Raw genomic sequence first — 20,737 nt, 5'->3', positions numbered from 1 at the left:
ATGCAGTAGATTTTCAAACGAATTAAGATTTGGAGTGTCACATCTGTGTTTGCATGCATTTGCTTTTCAAACTAATTAAGCCCAGTCCCTGGCCAGCACTGCAGGAGAGCGGGATAGTCCAGCACTGCCCCACCAGCCTGGGCCCCTCCACCCTGTGTCCTACCATGCAGCTGTGGGAGCACAGAGACGGCAAACAGCACAAGAAAGAACAAAAGCAGAAGCAATTCAAAAGTGGAAGCAATTCAAAGGGGTGAACTACAAAAAAGTCGCAGCACCATCTGGTGAACAAAGAGGCTCATTACATGTCTTTGGGTGCCTTTGTGTTTGCACGCAACAAATCCACGGGTGTAATGCTTTAATTTGTTGCAAGCCAAACTAAACTACATCCAAGGAGTTTTATTTTAATGCACCAGACTTTTAAACCATCCAGAAAACCCACTTGTGCAAACAGTCACGCTGCTGCAGCGCGAGAAAGGGAAAAAAACATGGTGTGTACAAAGGCCCTTTGAGACCAGGGATGGGAGTGAGCACCCACTCCAGCATGCTTCACATTGAGTGAGTGGTGGTGCTTGCACACATGCTCTGGAGTTCCTAGAGGGTGGGTGACCTGCAGCTTGGGACATTCACATTTCTGCTTTCTCTTCTCTCCTAAACATGAGTTCAGTAAACTTAAGTCACCTGCAGTTGACCATGCTTTTTGGTTCCCAGAGGTTGGGGCAAGGCAGCATGAGGGGTTGCGGTGTAGTAGGGTTGTTAGCTGATTGATAGAAAGAAGAGTCGTCAGAAAGCAGAGTGCTATATCGGGGTGAATGTTGCAGCAGTAGAGGAGAAGAGGGAAGGTGAGGAGTGATGCAGTGTGGGATGCCTTGAGAGTCAACTAGCTCCATGTCAGAGAATGCTTAGTGTCCGCACATAACACCAAACCAGTTCATAGCGAACCAGTTCAAAAGCGTACTTCATTTTCCAGGTGCACTTCTGAACCAGTGGCTGGAAGTTGCAGCATACTAAGTTTAGATTGGATATCCGGAAAAACTTCCTAACTGTTAGAGCTATGAGGCAGTGGGACAGGCACCTGGGGAAGTGGTGGACTCTCCATCACTGGAGTGGTTCAAGGAGAGGGTGGACAGCCTCTGGTCGGGGATGATCTATGTGTAGCAATGCCTGTGTTCTGCTACGGGGATTTCCCAGGCTTCTGGGCTTTGCTGGCTGTCCCTTCTCCTCCTTTTCTGCTGTATGTCAAGGTGTTTTTAAGTCTTCCCAGAGGTGCTGGGTGCTGGCTGCAGCCCAGGCTGGGGATGGTGACTGGGCTGTGCCGGTGCTCCTGCTGGCACCAAAGCTAGAGGGTCCTTGCTAGAGGGTCTTGCTCCTCCACTAAGGGTCAGACTGCCCCTGCATTTAGGGTCAGGAAGGGATTTCCCCCCCAGTCAGACTGGTACAGACTGAAGTGGGGAGGGCTGCCTTCATCTGTAACGGGGACTGTGGCCGCTGCCTGGGATCTCTCAAGCATGTATTTAACAACATTTTATAGAAGCAAGACATTGGCTGCTGTGGTCCCCCTGCTTTACCTGTAGCAGGTTCGGGAGTTAGGTTTGTGTTGTGTCAGGGTCGATGGCAGTCTTATGTAGAGTTTAGATTATGGTTGTATGAGATGGTTTGGACAGGGCTGACCCTGCCTCCGGCAGGGGGTTGGACTAGGTGACCTCTGGAGGTCCCTTCCAGTCCTACTTCTCTATGACTCTATGACAAGGGCGGGCAATTATTTTGGGCAGAGGGCCACTTACTGAGTTTTGGCAAGCCATGGAGGGTTGCATGACAGGCAGCCAGGGGCAGATAAATATTCATTTTCTAAATTTTTTAGGGGCCCTGTGGGCCGGATAGAATGGCCTGGCGGGCTGCATCCGGCCCCCGGGACACATTTTGTCCACCCCTGCTCTATGACCATTCCCTGCAGCTTTAGATTGGTTTAACAAGTGTATATGTCTGTCTGCTTCAGATTTAAACCTCATTTAAACTGTTCCAAGTACTATACATGTCCCTGATCCATGGCTTGGAGGAAACCAGAGAGTGGAAACTGCACATTGCATTGAATCCCCCCCTCAGCTGGGGGTCACAGCAAAAAGCAAGGGAAGGGCATCTTTTATAGATACCGCCGAGGCAGAAAGCACTATAGTCTACGCAAGGGGTATGAGACACCTGCACAGGTGCGAATGCAGACAGTGTATCATAAGGAACTCCAGTCACTGCTCAATAACTTCATTTCTTCGGGATTTGCAGTTTCTCGAGTATTTCTCACAACCGGCGGCCCTTATAACCACACGACTTGAAATGGAAGTTCACTTTAACTTGTCTCTGGCAGCCCAGATCCCTCTCAAGTTAAGACAAGCACTCGCCTCAGACTCATTCGGTACACAACTGGACCCTGCTAAGCCCTTCCCTGTAACACAGGATTAAGATGTGGGAGCTCTTCTCTTACAGCTGCCCTGCCCGCAGAACCTCTCCTATCCATAGGCCTTTTTCTCTCTTGGAAACTGACTCCGCAAAACACAAATCTGATAACCTGGGCAGAGAGCCGATGGCAATCAAGGCGAGCTGCAAAGAGTGGCGAGGCCATTTGGTGAAGGCTCAATTCCCAATCCAAGCATTTACGGACCATAAGAACTCAGAATATTTGCAGGGAGTGAGAAGCCCAGTTCTGGGATAGGTACTTTGGGCCCTGTTCTTTACCTGGCTTGACTTTGTGGTTACCCGTTGGCCAAGACCAAGACTAGCAAGGCAGAAGCTGCATGTCAGAATGATGAATGTACAGAGCTGTATTTTGGAGCCCCTTCAGCACTTGTGAAGCCCGCAAACTTCAAAACCAGTGGCACAGGTAAGGACCTGACAACCCTACCACAATCATTGTTACTCTGGGATCCATTTGCCACCTGAATGGACAAGACCCGACAATCTCTCTCCAGCTTCCAGCTCCAGAACAGCGGGTGCTTATATGGCCTCAGATGTGAATCTTGATTAAAAACGCCCCGAACATTATTAGTCCCCACTTGTAGGGTACTTTGACATCCTTTAACATTGATGATCTGCAACTTCTGTTGGCCTAGGATATGCACAGACGTGACACGATACACCAACTTATGTTGCTTGTTCTCAGTGATCCCTGAATGAAATCTCTAGGCCTTTTCCAGCTTCTGCTGACCTAGCCCAGCTATGCCAAATGGTGCCACAGATCATCTGTGTTGCCATCTGCCTCTCCCGGAAGGATGCTCAATTATATTAATAATTGGCCTGGTGACTAAGAAGGCTCATTTTATTCCACATCACCAGCCCCCATCAGCTGAGGGAATGCCAACATTTTCTTGGAGCAGATCTGTTTACACGGCCCGTCCACAGGTATTGTCTAGGACAGGGGTTTTCAACCTTTTTTCATTTGCGGACCCCTAAAAAATGTCAAATGGAGGTGCAGAACCCTTTGGAAATTTCAGATGGAGGTGCGGACCCCTTTGCATTGTAAGTGTGGGCATTCACATACTTTTAGTTGATCGTGGTCATCTTTCGCAGACCCCTTAGACGCAGTCTGCGGACCCCCAGGGGTGCACAGACCACAGGTTGAAAACCACTGGTTTAGGACCTGAGATGGCAGTTTTCTTTGTGTTTAAAACTCTTTAAACTCCTCAACACTGAACTTCTCTCCTCTTCCTCCCATCACCAGGAGACACCTGTGCACTCCCTAATGATGTTTCTGCAGTTTATATTGAGTAACCATTGAGTTAAATGGATAGTCACAGTGGGACAGCTTCTCACCTATTGGGAACAGAGGTGGAGGAGGGTATAGAGGCCAGTTTGTCCAATACCTGGGTAAATGCCCTAACTACTAGGCTCTGGGACTAAAAAAGGCTAGTCTTCCTCTGGTGTCGAGCGGACACTAGTTGTTTTTATTCGGTGGCATTGCACATGGACCTGGGCAGAGTTGCATGAGCGTGAGTGGCAGAAGCCCATGACTTTTTAGCCTGCTCAGAAGGGCAAGGTGAGTTGCGGGGTATGGAAGTAAGGTCTAAAATCTGCATAAGCGGCCTCAAGTGTCACTACATGGCTAACTTTAGCTGCATAAGTGCTACTCATCTGTCTACAGGGAAGTGAGTCTGCGCCCTGTGGCATGTGTACAGCTCAGGTGAACCTGCTGAACTTCAGCCTTCAGCGAGTGGGGTACCTATACACAGCCACGTACACAATATATGGATGGATGATGCAAGTTTGGAGGAACTCATTTATTGTAGAATAACTAGCTTTTTTCATCCATGCATACCGGATCATTGAATAGAGAAAGACAGTAGGAGTGGTGGCCTAATGTAGCCTAGTTAGAGTAGGAAACAAATTCAGGACTAGCTTCGTTCCTTGTACCTAGAGGACTGCAGAGTTGGTGCCCCACTTTGTTGTGCTCTCTCACTTACCTCTGTTTAACTGCCTCAAAACTGATGAGCTCCTGCTTGAACCACACACAACAGCTCTTCATGGCTGAAAACACCAGCACCTAAGTAGGATTCGCAAGCAGAGAGACAAGTCAAGTCAGTCCCAAGGCCACTGCGACCATTGGGGCACCTTAGATGCCGTAACAGCCCTAGTGGAGTTGCTTTGGTGATTCTTCGGGCAGAGTGACTTGGCGGTGCCCATTGCCTCTCCAGGTATAGATGACAGGAGCTCATCCGCCCTTTGAGAGGTCTTGTTTTTAGACCTGCTGGGCGTCCACACATCCTCCTCACCCAGGCTAGCCCAGGTCGGGGAACAGGCTGGTTTACGTGGGACCAGATAGCAGACCAGGAGAGGCCTGGCCTGACAATGAGAGACGAGGGGAAGGATTTACAGAACGCACTGCATCTCCTGCGGCAACGTACACCCCGCTTCCGCCGAGAAGTCTTCAAATGTTTGTAAAAACCATCCATTAAGCCACTGTTGTTTGCGTATGTGTGTGTTGTCTTTCAGCGACGTCATGTGTGGAAAACTGCAGTGTACTAATATTAAATATATCCCTGATACGGATAAGCCTATAACCGTGGTTCAAGATACACATGAAGACTATTTGTGTTGGACTGCAATATTAAAGGACGACATGGATGTTGGGATAGTGCGAGACGGGACAGCTTGTGGCAGAGAGAAGGTATTGTACTTAGTGCCGTGGGATTTGCAAATGATTTGGACGCATGTTTCCATGTTTCCCTTTCTGGCATTACCTGAGAAGTCCCAGAAACCCCTCTACTCTGCAATATTGTGTAGGGGCAGGGGGGTTTTTTATATTTTATTTTAATATTTTACTTACTTTTATACTTTGTGTTCTCTTACTGCCCTAAGCTTTTGCTGGGTAGGGTGGCATATAAATCTAATAAATGAATAAATAAATATTCTCACCCCAAAATAGATGTGGAAGACCAGCAGATGACTGTATTCTTAACCCATCACTAGGGAGGCAGAAGGAGGGGGCTAATGGCAGGAAATATGCTTTCCCATTTTTGGGGAAGGGTGGACAGGGAATTAGGCACCTGTGAAAAATCTCACGAGGTGCCTTAAAAAAATTGCCCCTTAAAGTCTCTTCCTCCCCTGAAGTTACTATAATGACTATCTTAAGTACTGTAAATCCATGCTCCTTTGATCTGAATGTACTAGAGCGTGGATAAGGAGACCCGGAATAATTTTCTGTCAGGAGGACGCCTTTTACAAAGGTGAATCCGGCAACATGATCTGAGAACGGTTAGACTTGAGCTACGTCTTCTCTTTTTGGGCATCTCCCTGGGCCGGCGCTGAAACCCTAGGTGTAGAATTGCTCAGATGTTAAAATAGTAGTGAAAATATTTAGGTCCTTTTTTTCCAACACTGCAAACAAATAACCGGATGAGCAGGCCCCTGTTTCAGTCTTCAACTAGAAGGGATATATTTATTTAACTGGTCTGTAGCCTCTATCTAGGAATCTTGGACTATGTGCACAACCTATGATACGCTACTTCTTTTGTCAAGTAGCTGTGTTTTTAAAACTCGGTCTTTGCAAATGGAGAAAATTTAAACCTCAGGTCTGTAAAGCTGCTTTACCTGCCGCAGTAGTGCCTTTTCTCTGCGCTGTGCTGCCTGACTCTTTCCTTCCATCTCATTTCAACTTACCTCCACCGGCCTAAAGAGTTCAGTTTCCAGGTTGATATCCCATTGGATCTAGTTACTGCTTGCCTCCTTGCTCTCCTTGGCTAGGGACAGAAGTTACACATAAACTGATATAAAAGGGGCTGAAAGCCAGTTCAAATCTGTAACACAACAGAAGTTCAGCGTGTATAAACTGCTTTCAAAATGGCCAAAACCAGTTTCCAATAAACCCGGGTGGATGCAGTATCAGAGGGCATTTATACACATACTTTTTGGTTGCGCGACGCGGCAGAGATCCAATTAATGGAGTCCACTCTGCATGCGAGCCGATGCGCACTGCGCTGCACCGTGCGCAGTTGTATAAGTGGTGCAATGCACATCAGCACAATGAAAATGGTAGCAGTGTGCTTTTAAACTAAAAACACCTTTGATATGTTTTAGTTCAAAAGCACACCACCACCATTTTCTCAGCGTGAAGTGCATTTCGCTGCTTATACAACTGCAAGTATCGCAGCACTGGATGCTTTGCAAAGCACCCGGCACTGCCGGAGCTGAGGTGCTGGCATGTATGAAAATGCCCAGACTTAACAGATTTAGGTTAAATTGCTTTATTGAACTTCAGTCCCAGATCCCCTCCAGATTCAAGTTAACTTACAGTCCTCCAGCATCCCAGGATGCTTTGCACCTCCCCTGCAACCCCCACCCCTCCTTGCAGGGTGGTTGGAATAGCTTTGGCCCAAGCCGTCTACTCCAGCCAAGCAGGGAGGCATGTCCTAGCACCCCCTGCCTTCTGGCCTTGGCCAGTGCAGGTCTGTGGCTGCATTTCCAGAATCAAAAGTGAACGTCTGTTCACCTGCTTATCAGTTCAGGATACGCAGCTTAGACTAACCTGCAAAGATTGAATCATTCAGCCCCAGGCTTCTCGACTGTCCCTTCTTAGCTCTTGTGATCATCCAGCATGGATCCAGACTTGTCTAATGTTTCCAATGAGCAGTTTCACAACAAAATCCTTAGACTATCCCCAACAGACTTTGTTCTTAATACTGCAAGGGAAGTAGAATGTAAAACGACAGGCTTGTTGCCGATTAGTGATACCCGCATACCGAACTAGCTGGAAATGATGAGTCCAGCTGTGCCGAGAGGATAACAGGCAAAGGTACAAAGTTTCAATGTAATGCGGTGAATAAGTGGGAATCCAGTGGAGGAAATGGGGAGGCATTTACAAAAAAGGATGGTGTGGTAGGCAAGAGGAGAAATGTTCAGGATATAAATGGGTATCAGTTGTCATCCTACATGTCATAGGATCATAGAAAAGGAGGGTAGGAAGGGATCTCAGGAGGTCACATTTAGTCCAACCTCCTACTCAGAGCAGGACCAGCCCCAACTACACCATCCCAGCCAGGGCTTTGTCTAGCCGGGTCTTCAAAACCTCCAAGGATAGAGATGCCACCACCTCTCTGAGTAACCTGTGCCAGTGCTTTACTACCCTCTTAGCAAGAACGTTTTTCCTCATATCTAACTTAAACTTCCCTTGCTGCAGCTTGAGCCCATTGCTCCTTGTCCTGTCATCTGCCTGCTGTTTGGACCTCAGTTCATCATTACATCCTTGACTTGGCAGGTTGGGCCCATACTGAGAGAGCAGTAACGTAAGGCTTCACACTAAAAATACTCAAAGAAGATTTTGTATTTACCAAAAACGAATTCTTTGAATAGACCATCCACACAGTTTCCCCCTCCCCACTGCTGTGGAGTCTCTGATATGGATCCTCTGCCCCGGAAAGGAGTACAGGCATGTGCTTAACACCTCTTTTTTTTGTCTCTAGAGGTCTTTGATGATTTTGCCAAGAGCATGTCAAGACATTCTGAAAACCCAACTTTTCCCTTTATCCTCTAGTCATCGCACCCAGCATGGTTTCCACATCTGTTGTCTGTTAGCTAACATATTCTAACATTACTTTAAATCTATGCTCTAACATGTTTTTCTTTGTGGACTTTTACAGATGTGTCTAAACGGGACGTGTAGCAACATAACACGTCTGAATTATAACTGCAACCCCGCAAAATGTAATAATAGAGGGGTAAGTAGCAAAGACTTAAATTTCCCTTGCATATTTGAGGAAATCATGGGGCTTAATTTCTGACAAGCAGTGTTTCACATTTTGATTTTTTTGTATTATAAGATTATTTTGGTGTGAGAAGGCTGAAGAAGCAGTAATTAAAGTACTTGGAGGAGGGAGCCTATCAGATTACACTCTGTGTGATAAAAAAAAATCACAAAAGTGTATGACATCTGATACAGTAAGATCTCCAAGACACACAAATCTCATACCATTTTGAGTTTAATAGTTAATGAATGTCTTCTGCCCATTGCACTTAGTCAGCTAAGCAGTCTGAAAACCAAAAGAGACCACAGGTGTTAGCTACATTGTCACAGCACTAAATGAACGTGGTGGTCAAAAAGAAGCCAAAGTGGCGAATGTTTATACATAAACCAACCTAAAGATGACAAATATATGGATATCTGCGGCATCGGATTGGCAAAGCCATCATTTAAAATATAAATGAAGATGATAAAAGGTGCTTTTGGCTGTCCCTGTTCCATGAATTTACATGGTTTATTAATGGTATTATGGATGCATTATTAATAATCCTCATTTCTCACAGGTGGGAGTGCTAGGTTTGCAAATGTGTTGTGAAGTATATTAAGATCTGCAAAGAGAAGGTCCAAAGTACTTCATTATGTAGTATGACCAATAGCCTTGTTCTGTCAATGGGCGACTGGTACCACCTTAGTCAGGGGGGGCATGTGCCCCCCCACCCCAGCAACTAGTCAGCAAGTGGGGGGTGGTCCCCCCACGGACGATTGCACTACCCCCAGAAGTGGCTGCAGTGCTTCATCCAGCGCTCCCGCTCCCTGGCTGGCACTCTCAGGGGGGCACTGGCACTCCCACTTGCCTCCCTGCCCGTCGCCTAAGTGGGCAGTGTGGCCTGTCAGGGGGTGCACCAGTGCTCTCAGGGGGTGCACGTGCACCCCCATGCACCCCCTATGCATCACCACTGGTTCTGTCAGTAAAAAGACTGGCTAGGTCCAGAGCATCAGTTAAATGAGTATCCACCATAAATAATTTGCACTCTTCAATAAGAAAGAAGCCATCCTGTGCTTATTTTAGAGAAGAAACTATTTTGGTGAGCAAAGTATCTTAACCGCGGTTAATTGCTTGGCTGTGCATTACCAAAACTAGCTAGAGGAGATAGGGACAGATGAACAAGATTATTTCAGATCCTTTCGGCATAAAGCCGATGCGCACTGCGCTGCACCGTGCGCAGTTGTATAAGTGGTGCAATGCACATCAGCACAATGAAAATGGTAGCAGTGTGCTTTTAAACTAAAAACACCTTTGATATGTTTTAGTTCAAAAGCACACCACCACCATTTTCTCAGCGTGAAGTGCATTTCGCTGCTTATACAACTGCAAGTATCGCAGCACTGGATGCTTTGCAAAGCACCCGGCACTGCCGGAGCTGAGGTGCTGGCATGTATGAAAATGCCCAGACTTAACAGATTTAGGTTAAATTGCTTTATTGAACTTCAGTCCCAGATCCCCTCCAGATTCAAGTTAACTTACAGTCCTCCAGCATCCCAGGATGCTTTGCACCTCCCCTGCAACCCCCACCCCTCCTTGCAGGGTGGTTGGAATAGCTTTGGCCCAAGCCGTCTACTCCAGCCAAGCAGGGAGGCATGTCCTAGCACCCCCTGCCTTCTGGCCTTGGCCAGTGCAGGTCTGTGGCTGCATTTCCAGAATCAAAAGTGAACGTCTGTTCACCTGCTTATCAGTTCAGGATACGCAGCTTAGACTAACCTGCAAAGATTGAATCATTCAGCCCCAGGCTTCTCGACTGTCCCTTCTTAGCTCTTGTGATCATCCAGCATGGATCCAGACTTGTCTAATGTTTCCAATGAGCAGTTTCACAACAAAATCCTTAGACTATCCCCAACAGACTTTGTTCTTAATACTGCAAGGGAAGTAGAATGTAAAACGACAGGCTTGTTGCCGATTAGTGATACCCGCATACCGAACTAGCTGGAAATGATGAGTCCAGCTGTGCCGAGAGGATAACAGGCAAAGGTACAAAGTTTCAATGTAATGCGGTGAATAAGTGGGAATCCAGTGGAGGAAATGGGGAGGCATTTACAAAAAAGGATGGTGTGGTAGGCAAGAGGAGAAATGTTCAGGATATAAATGGGTATCAGTTGTCATCCTACATGTCATAGGATCATAGAAAAGGAGGGTAGGAAGGGATCTCAGGAGGTCACATTTAGTCCAACCTCCTACTCAGAGCAGGACCAGCCCCAACTACACCATCCCAGCCAGGGCTTTGTCTAGCCGGGTCTTCAAAACCTCCAAGGATAGAGATGCCACCACCTCTCTGAGTAACCTGTGCCAGTGCTTTACTACCCTCTTAGCAAGAACGTTTTTCCTCATATCTAACTTAAACTTCCCTTGCTGCAGCTTGAGCCCATTGCTCCTTGTCCTGTCATCTGCCTGCTGTTTGGACCTCAGTTCATCATTACATCCTTGACTTGGCAGGTTGGGCCCATACTGAGAGAGCAGTAACGTAAGGCTTCACACTAAAAATACTCAAAGAAGATTTTGTATTTACCAAAAACGAATTCTTTGAATAGACCATCCACACAGTTTCCCCCTCCCCACTGCTGTGGAGTCTCTGATATGGATCCTCTGCCCCGGAAAGGAGTACAGGCATGTGCTTAACACCTCTTTTTTTTGTCTCTAGAGGTCTTTGATGATTTTGCCAAGAGCATGTCAAGACATTCTGAAAACCCAACTTTTCCCTTTATCCTCTAGTCATCGCACCCAGCATGGTTTCCACATCTGTTGTCTGTTAGCTAACATATTCTAACATTACTTTAAATCTATGCTCTAACATGTTTTTCTTTGTGGACTTTTACAGATGTGTCTAAACGGGACGTGTAGCAACATAACACGTCTGAATTATAACTGCAACCCCGCAAAATGTAATAATAGAGGGGTAAGTAGCAAAGACTTAAATTTCCCTTGCATATTTGAGGAAATCATGGGGCTTAATTTCTGACAAGCAGTGTTTCACATTTTGATTTTTTTGTATTATAAGATTATTTTGGTGTGAGAAGGCTGAAGAAGCAGTAATTAAAGTACTTGGAGGAGGGAGCCTATCAGATTACACTCTGTGTGATAAAAAAAAATCACAAAAGTGTATGACATCTGATACAGTAAGATCTCCAAGACACACAAATCTCATACCATTTTGAGTTTAATAGTTAATGAATGTCTTCTGCCCATTGCACTTAGTCAGCTAAGCAGTCTGAAAACCAAAAGAGACCACAGGTGTTAGCTACATTGTCACAGCACTAAATGAACGTGGTGGTCAAAAAGAAGCCAAAGTGGCGAATGTTTATACATAAACCAACCTAAAGATGACAAATATATGGATATCTGCGGCATCGGATTGGCAAAGCCATCATTTAAAATATAAATGAAGATGATAAAAGGTGCTTTTGGCTGTCCCTGTTCCATGAATTTACATGGTTTATTAATGGTATTATGGATGCATTATTAATAATCCTCATTTCTCACAGGTGGGAGTGCTAGGTTTGCAAATGTGTTGTGAAGTATATTAAGATCTGCAAAGAGAAGGTCCAAAGTACTTCATTATGTAGTATGACCAATAGCCTTGTTCTGTCAATGGGCGACTGGTACCACCTTAGTCAGGGGGGGCATGTGCCCCCCCACCCCAGCAACTAGTCAGCAAGTGGGGGGTGGTCCCCCCACGGACGATTGCACTACCCCCAGAAGTGGCTGCAGTGCTTCATCCAGCGCTCCCGCTCCCTGGCTGGCACTCTCAGGGGGGCACTGGCACTCCCACTTGCCTCCCTGCCCGTCGCCTAAGTGGGCAGTGTGGCCTGTCAGGGGGTGCACCAGTGCTCTCAGGGGGTGCACGTGCACCCCCATGCACCCCCTATGCATCACCACTGGTTCTGTCAGTAAAAAGACTGGCTAGGTCCAGAGCATCAGTTAAATGAGTATCCACCATAAATAATTTGCACTCTTCAATAAGAAAGAAGCCATCCTGTGCTTATTTTAGAGAAGAAACTATTTTGGTGAGCAAAGTATCTTAACCGCGGTTAATTGCTTGGCTGTGCATTACCAAAACTAGCGAGAGGAGATAGGGACAGATGAACAAGATTATTTCAGATCCTTTCGGCATAAATGACACGGAGAAACAAGAAAGGTCAACAGTCCTGGACACTCGGTAACATGCACTGCCTGGCTGTCACTGCAGCCAAGTATCTCTCAGTATAGCCAAGTGCAAACCTGTTTTTAAAATATTGTCACCTGTCTTGCACTGGAGTTTTTTGCATTCCTGATAAATTAATCAGAGCCCCATTTGACAAGATCTGTATCAGGATACCTGCTCATTAGACATGGCTGTACAACTCTGGGAGTCGAACTGGAACTTGGATTCGTCACTCCCAAATGACAAGCCTGGATGGAGACACAGTGTGAGTGCTTCCATCAAGGGATTCAGAGACAAAAAATCAGCAGCCCCGAGGCTTACATTCTGCTCTTTTACTCCGTTTGTGCTGACGGACTGTACAAGGCAGGTGGGAAAAACTTGGGCTAATTACTTGTTCCATGGCATTCACTTGCTGGTTGTATTACAGGTTTGCAACTCTAATGAAAACTGCCACTGTGATCATGGGTGGGCCCCTCCGGATTGTAAATTCAAGGGCTATGGAGGAAGTATCGACAGTGGGCCTATTACAGAGCATTCTGGTACGTGCTATGAAAAACTAAGCTTGCTACATAGCTTACATTCTTGACCATGCTTGTCGCGTGGAAATCCAGTTGTCTGCTCTTGATCGTCACTATTTGTTACAGCGGCATCATGGTTATCCCTTTCTTTTGCCAATGCAGCCAGATAGACTCTGCAAAGCTATAGTTTGAAAGGGATGTTGAAGAGTGGGATAGTTTATGTATATAGCTCTCATATGAGAAGCGGGTTTGGCACTTTGTACCAAACGTCCTCCAGACCGAATTCTCCAGATCAGTGGTTTTCAACCTGTGATGCACGGATGCCGTGGGGATCCCCACTCTGTGGCTAAGGGGTCTGCGAAAGATGACTATGATCTTTCAAAAGGATGTGAATACCCACACTTACAATTCAAAGGGGTCCGCACCTCCATTTGAAATGTTTTAGGGGTCCGCAAATGAAAAAAGGTTGAAAACCACTGCTCTAGATAGATGTTATGGTATCCACTCTAGGAGAAGCAGAATGATTTATGCTGCTTGGGAGAACATGAAATGTAGTGTATTGAACTTGGGGAATATATTGGATAACGTGCTCGAGCAGTACAAATTGCAGTCTATATAGTGTTATATTCAGTCGTTTAGTTACATAGGATGAGCAAGGACCGCATAGGTCGTCGGCTCCAGTTCTTTGCAATCACATGCAAACCAGTTAGTCCAAAAGGGTCCACAAAAGCATCTACTTCAGCCCTGCTGAAAGCCATAAAGTTATACCTAACCATCTATAGCAAGCCAAGAGTTTAATATGAGAAATCAAAACTCAGTGTGCCACAGGAAACAAGCAGGGGAGAAGGGTATTGCCAGTACCACCAACCCCTACAGTGGAAGGGAATTTAAGTAAAACAAGCCGAAATTATAGTAAAATGTGGAGCATGTCAATCCTAGTGGAAGGAAGACTTCTTGCTAATCCAAGTCCCCGGGCAGATGTAACACTTCAGAAGGAATTAACCTGTTAGTTGTGCCTTAAATAGTAACCCAGCCGCATGTTCAGATTAATTTATGTTGTGATAATACAGCAAACAAGCCACAAGGTTGTTCCACATATAATGCGTAATTCCTTTGTGGCTTCTCTGTATAACACCTTAAGTTGAATTTGCAGCAGGTTGGGGCTGACCCATGACAAATCCTGACGCTCAGCTGAGTGTTGGGGATCCAGCATCCAGAGTCCATGACACAACCCAGTTGGGCTGGAGGCTGAACTGGTTCCTGGGCTCCGTGCCCCACTCCCTATCTCCAGGGGCAGATGGGAAGGCACCGTGAGCCCGGCACTAGGGAACGTCTCCCCAGCATTGGGCTCACTGCACCCCAGACCTTCAAATCATAGATTATAAAGGTCATGGTGCGCCTGCACCTGGGATCAGAGAACTGGGGATGTCAGAAAGCTGCATATACAGGCCAGCTGCACACTCAGGTCCCAGGAGGGACCAGACCTAAAATTGAGGAAAAGTTCCTTGATCCCCCCCTGGGGACCCCAGGTGCTGGGACTTTTAAATATCATGTGAGCCTTTGGATTCTGCACCATGGGACCCCTCTCTCTCCTCTCTCTCTAAAAAGACCCTTGGGACCTTTAAAAACCACATGGGGTGGGGAGCCTCACTGGGGCTGGACCCAGACCCTGGTATGGTCCCTGGACCCAGTGGACAATCAGCTGACTGTCAGGTCCCCAGCTTTCAACTTGCCAGTGCAGGGAGAGCCCCGAATCACAATCCCAGATTAAGAAGCCTCTCCCCTGTCCCAGAATTAATTTTGTTATTGAACATTCAAAAACATGCACTGGGGACATCAGAAAACCTCATGGGCAGCTCAGTTGCATGCAGTTTTTAAAGGTCTCAGCTTGATGGGACCATGGGATCGGGGAGAGGCTCCTTGATCCCAGGTCTGGGTGTGCCAGGACCTGTAAAAACCACTGTACACACAGTTTCTACCCATCATGGGGCTCACTGGGGCTGGATCCAGTCCCCAGTACAGTCCCTGGACCCAGCCAACAATGAGCTGGTTGCCAGCGCAGGGAGAGCCCATAATCATGATCCCGGGCTCCCCATACACTGGCAGACATATGTCCCCCAATGGGATGGTGGAGAGTGCCATTACCTCTATCTACCAGACACAGCTTTTTGTCAAGAAGGGGGAGATGTAGGTGTCAAACCCCTCCTTAGTGAAGGGGACCTAGAACCTGGATCTCCTGCATGCTGGGCAGGTACCCTAACCACCAGGCTATTGGCCAAAAAGGTGCGTGTTTGGAGGAAGGGGTGTTCCTCCTCTGCTGTTTCTCTGAGGAATGAGCTTTCCCATGGAGTAGGATCTAAAATCCTGCATTGGTGGCCTAAAATCCCACGTACCCAGCTAATTTAGTTCTGTAAGTACTACTTACCTGCCTAAAGGGGAGTTGAATTTGGGACAGAGTGTCATGTATGGCCTTCAGTTCTTGCTTGTGCATAGCAGTGGCTGCAGCCCGAGGAAGTAAATTGGCTCACACACCAAACGAGGCACAGGGTGACTCCCCTCAAGGTCCTGCTCACGTTATGGCGAGAAACTCCTCCCGTGTACCAGGACATAAAGCCTGCGATGGTGGATGAGGTCCTCTCCAAACACGTCTCCATTTCCCCTGGCTACAAAGCCTTGCAGGAGAGCTGGTGGGTAGCGTAGGTCGTTAGTACAGGTGTAATCATTACAGGCACCTTGTCTCCAGTTCGGCTGCCTTGCCATTGGGTCACAATGAGCACAGTTGACAAAATAATGTCAGCTTTTGTGGTAGTAGGTGTCACAGGGTGCTAGGGTGCCCTGCTCATTTAAAGGACTGAAACTGCCAGGGGAAGAGCCCTGGCGGTGAGTTGGAGGCCCCAGCTGTGGGTTACCAGGGCAGCCAGAACAGGCTAGCAGCCCACACCTGCCAGCGGGCAGCTGACCGGAAGGGGCGGGGCCTAGCTCATATATAAAGCCCAGGGCTGGGGCCAGGAAGGCAGTTCCCTGCCAGTGGCCAAGGGGGAAGGAGCTCTCCCGGAGCAAGCAAAGGGGAGAGGCCTGACTGCACGAGCAGCTGCTGATACTGTTGTGAGACGGCGTATTCCCCGGTAGAGTTTGAATGATGTTACAGCCAGGCGGCTTGAGTTTATGTTACAGCCCAGGGACTTGTGTTTGGTTTATTGTTGTATAACAGCGGTGGCTTGGGTGAGGCTATTAGGGGATGGAGGAGGCTTCATAAGGGGGGGCCCACAGCACCGTGCGGACCCCAGCGCCAGAGAGTGCGCAGCATTTGGGGCTGCACAGACCTGAGCGCCAGAGAGTGCGCAACATTTGGGGCTGCACAGACCTGAGCGCCAGACAGTGCGCAGCATTTGGGGTGCACAGACCCCGGTGCCAGAAAGTGTGCAGAGTGAGACAGGGCTGCGGAGAGCTCAGGGAGGACAAGGGGACCAAACTACAACAAGGCCCAAACCAAAACAATGTCAGTACCATCTGCAAGGCTTGGGGCGTGGTAAAGGGATGGTTGGAACCACACATAGTCCATAAGGCTAGGGTGCCCCGAAACACCCATTGTGACATCCGTCTTGGAGCAGGACCCACCAGGGGTCCAGGGACCCACGGGGTCCTGAGAATCAATCTCGACCATGTCCAAGAGGATTTAGAGGCAGCCTCACTATCATTCATACCACCAAAGACATGGCGGGCGAGAATAGAGGGTGCCCAGTGGGCCAACTTGGCACGGTAAGGGGGCCTTGGGGAGATCACGGCCATCCTGCAGGACCCCGTCCCGTGACAGTAGGATACACTCAGCCTTGGCATTACAACCATGCACACAGGCCACCTGGGAGAGACTGTTACTGTTACCGAGATGGGGGTTATGGGCAAGCAGCAGTGGGACAGGCAATCCGCCCTGCTGGCATAGGGCAGATAGACCAAATGAATTAGGTCAGTGGTGTCCATCTGGCAGGCCAGATGGAGGGTGGATGCAGCCAGTGGTCCTAATTTGGCACCCGGGGCAGGCACAGTGGACACTATCCAGCTGCACAGAGGGGCGCAGGGGGCAGGCTGGCCCCTATGTTGCCCTGCAGGAGAAAGGAAGTTGGCCCATGGGGGAAAGGGGATGTGGACCCAGCCCCAATCCAGAAGCAATGGGGAGGGTACATGGACTGGCCCCGCACACAGGATTTGGGGATTTGGCAGCAGGGGATGGTGGCACCAGCTACATCAGTGATTCTCAGCTTTTTATCACCCCAAGGCTCCCCTCCAAATCTTTTCTGAATTTAGATATAAGGGACTTTCAAGTGAGATGCCGAGAGATTCAGAAAGGTTATGAAGGGAGGCCTTGAGAATGACTGGTGTAGAGACTAATCCTTTCCTGGTGGATTTGGTTGTCATCTTTGTAACAGTACATCTCAGCACCGGTATGATTGCCACCAGCTTTAATCCAGAAAAAAAAGTGTGCCCCAGGTATCAAAAGTTTGGGAAACTGATATAGAGACAGCAGCAGATCTACAGAAATACCCATTGCAGTTGTACCAGCCCATCCTGAATGTAAAGTGTCTCTGTTTCCTTCCCAGATAAAGATGAAGACATTGCTGTGGAAATAGTCATCGGTATCTCTATCACGGTCCTTGCGCTTATTGCCGTTATAACATATAGAACTCGCCAGTCTGCCTGCAAACGGCAGGTAAAAAATCATCCATGTTTAAATTATATAAAATCTAAGTTCAGTTAAATGGCCCTCTCCCTTGGATTGCCGGAACGTATTTTGACAACCCTTGCAGGAGCAGGACCCCGGTGTCCCCCTGCTTTCCCTGTGGCAGGCTTGGTAGCGCGACAGGGTTGCTTGTGTAGTTTCAGTAATAGGTTAGACAAGGATTTGAATGGGATGATGTAGATAAGCTGATCCTGCCTCAGGCAGGGGTTGGGCTGGATGGGACTTCTGGAGCTCCCTGCCAGCCTGACTTTCCTTCAATTCCAGATTGCATGACGACTTTGACACTGCCAGCCACGTTCAGTCCCAGCCCATCCACACAGTTCCTGCTTTCTCAAAACACACGGCAAACATTGCTTGCCAGCTGAAAAAGCAGTTCCTTTTTTGACCCACTTAATACAGGGGTGGGCAGGGGGCCACATAGGGACTTTGGGTGAGCTGTCAGGGACCGGGTCAACACCACCCCGCTGCAACCGCTCACCAAAACTCCCTGTGCGGCTCTGCTCTGCGCTCAGCCTGGCGGCTGGGAGCGGCATCCAGGGCAGGGCTGGGAAAATGGGGCAGTGGTGGTGCAAGGCCAGGGCCAGGAGCAGAGTCGTAATCCGCTGCCCGCACGCCCCTGCGACAGGCGCCGGTTCTGTGGGCAGGGACGTGCAGGGAGCAGATTGCAGCTCTGCCCCCCGCCCCGCTCTGTCACTGCCTGGGTCCGGGATCTTGGGGCAGTGACAGGATGGGACCAAGGGCTGGGGCAGAGCCATGATCTGCTCCGGTCCAGCTGTACACCGAGTGGAGGCAGGATGAGCTGCACTAGCGACATCCTGGGCTGCCCCCGCACTTGGCCTGGGTGGGACTGAAGGACCCTCCATGGCCTGGACAAAAGCCCTGGCCTACGGGCCGTATTTTGCCCACCCCTGCACTAATAGCTCCTTAAGTGGCAAACACTTGGTTACTAATAACCAATATCATGTGATGCCAAGAGAAACAACTACAGTCATTTTCCCTTAGCCATTCTGTCTGCATATACAGATGTATGCCCAGCGTGACCCTCGCAGCAGCCCAGTAGGTGCATCTACACATGCACTTTAATGCACAATAGCCTATTTTACTGCGCATTGTGGCATGTTAAAAAAAAAAGCATTCTGTACGCTCCAATGCAAAGATACAGCCTGCAGGGTAATGGAAACAAATGAGCTCTTTTCAGTCACTGGTTTTGCAGCCACAGCTACTTGTCTCTAAATCTTTCCCATTCACGATGTTCAGGTTGAAAATGTTGTTTTCTGCAAGAAACGTTGAGGGGAAAAATGGCAATTTTCTTTTAATTTGCTCTTGAGGAATCATTCAAGCTGTTACTTTCCTTCCATCTTTGGAAACCAGAAAATCAAGGTTTTCAATTTTTGGTTTTATGGGGTTTCAGGTCCTTTCTCTCCCTTTTTTTTTTCTTTGGAAAGTGAGGGGAGAAAGGTAAAATAAAAATGTGTGACTATAAGAAACAGTTCTCACCCTCTGATTTACAACCGTTCTAATAGAGGGATAAGCAGCAAGAAGTGGAGGAAAAAGGGAAGAAATTACCCAGATCTGAAAATGAAGTCTCAACATTTTTTTTTCAGCTTTAAAAAAATCAAAAAGACATTTGAAGTCATGAAGATTTTCATTTTTTCAAAATTTCTTGCAGAAAAATAAATAGTTTCCATCAGGAGGGAAGTCATACTGCAAGCAAAAATGAGTCCCATCAAAACCCCTTCTTGAAAACTTTCCATGTGGAAAACATCAAGCAGCATACCTGGGAAATAGTCCTTCTACCCACTGTCTTCAGTGATGTTAGAATTTCAGTGCCTATACAGATCACACAACTGCATCATTAAATACACACGGGGTGTGTCTACACATGGATTTACACGCGCCTAAACGTAATTAAGGCGCATTAAGGCTATTTAGGCATGCATCTACACGTGGACGCTCTACTGTGCATTAAGGCACATTAAATTTAGGCATGAATAACTAAGTTGCATTAGCACATGTGTATCTGTTGACACACTTGCGTTAATGTGCATTAGCGCATCTACATGTGTGCTAATGTGACTTGGCTATACATGCCTAAATTTGATACCCGCTTTATGCAGGTATCAAATTGAGGCTCACATAGCCTTAAATTGCCATTTTTCAGGCACGCTAAGGGTGCACACGTGTGGACACATGCCCTTAAGGCACCTTAAAAATGGCGATTTTAGGCTAAGCCTGATTAAAAGCGGCATGTATAGACACACCAACATAACATCTGATTTAAGTGCTGGTGTTAAGCAAGGAGAAATTATTTTTTCTGGTCTTTAACAAAAACAATTCTGGGCAAATATAGTGCAAAGTTCAGGTTGAATAACTACAGAAGAGCTCAGCAAATAAGGGCTGGGGCCAATGTGCCATGGGTTGCATCACACCCCTCTAATGCTGTGTTTCTTTCCATTACAGAACTGAGGTGGTAAATTTTGGAGGCTAACTTCACCGGCCATAAGAACGTACCCATTTAGATTTGGTCAGGTTTGATTATTATATAATCCGACCCACAAATTAAATAAATCATCTTCAGTGTGGCTGCAAGAGTGGTTTGTCTCCTCCAGCATCAAGTGCTTTGGTCTCTCTTCTGGTAACCTGCTTCGATATCTTCCATGGGTTTCTTAGGAGTTTGCGCTCCTAGCCAAACTTGAGTCCAACGTCCGTCCTTTCTCCAGGATCCAAGTTCTTCTGAGAAATGGAGGAGTTGGAAATTGCAGACAAGAGGAGGCCAGGAGCAGTCATCACTCACAGGCTATGTTGGTTATTGCACTAAGTTTATCAAGGGGAGGGTCAGCCACTTTCCAAGACCGGTCTAACCTGAGATGCAAAAAGATTGACATGTTTATATTGAAGTGTACTTAAACCAGGGGTGGGCAAAATGTGGCCCACGGGCCGGATGCGGCCCACCAGGCCATTCTATCCGGCCCACAGGGCCCCCCCAAAATTTAGAAAATTTATATTTACCTGCCCCTAGCTGCCTGTCATACGGCCCTTAATGGCTTGCCAAAACTCAGTAAGCGGCCCCCCG

At 47.6% G+C, this 20,737-nt stretch overlaps 1 protein-coding gene across 1 annotated transcript in view; it reads left to right on the top strand.

Annotated features, from left to right (window-relative positions):
- Positions 1-20,178, top strand: part of LOC102386217 (disintegrin and metalloproteinase domain-containing protein 20-like) — a 78,156-nt gene extending 57,978 nt beyond the window's left edge. The window contains exons 16-20 of the mRNA XM_025191870.1: positions 4,975-5,149; positions 8,118-8,195; positions 12,839-12,950; positions 17,525-17,634; positions 20,125-20,178. Of these exons, the coding sequence (XP_025047655.1) occupies positions 4,975-5,149; positions 8,118-8,195; positions 12,839-12,950; positions 17,525-17,634; positions 20,125-20,130 (481 nt within the window). The 3' untranslated portion in view covers positions 20,131-20,178. The remainder of the gene's footprint in view (positions 1-4,974; positions 5,150-8,117; positions 8,196-12,838; positions 12,951-17,524; positions 17,635-20,124) is intronic.
- Positions 20,179-20,737: the final 559 nt, after the last annotated feature.

The sequence above is a fragment of the Alligator sinensis genome, unplaced genomic scaffold (genome assembly GCF_000455745.1).
Source record: "Alligator sinensis unplaced genomic scaffold, ASM45574v1 scaffold1931_1, whole genome shotgun sequence".
Taxonomy (NCBI): Eukaryota; Metazoa; Chordata; order Crocodylia; family Alligatoridae; genus Alligator; species Alligator sinensis.
The sequence above is the reverse complement of the archived record's forward strand: the minus strand, read 5'-3'. Positions and strand labels throughout refer to the sequence as shown.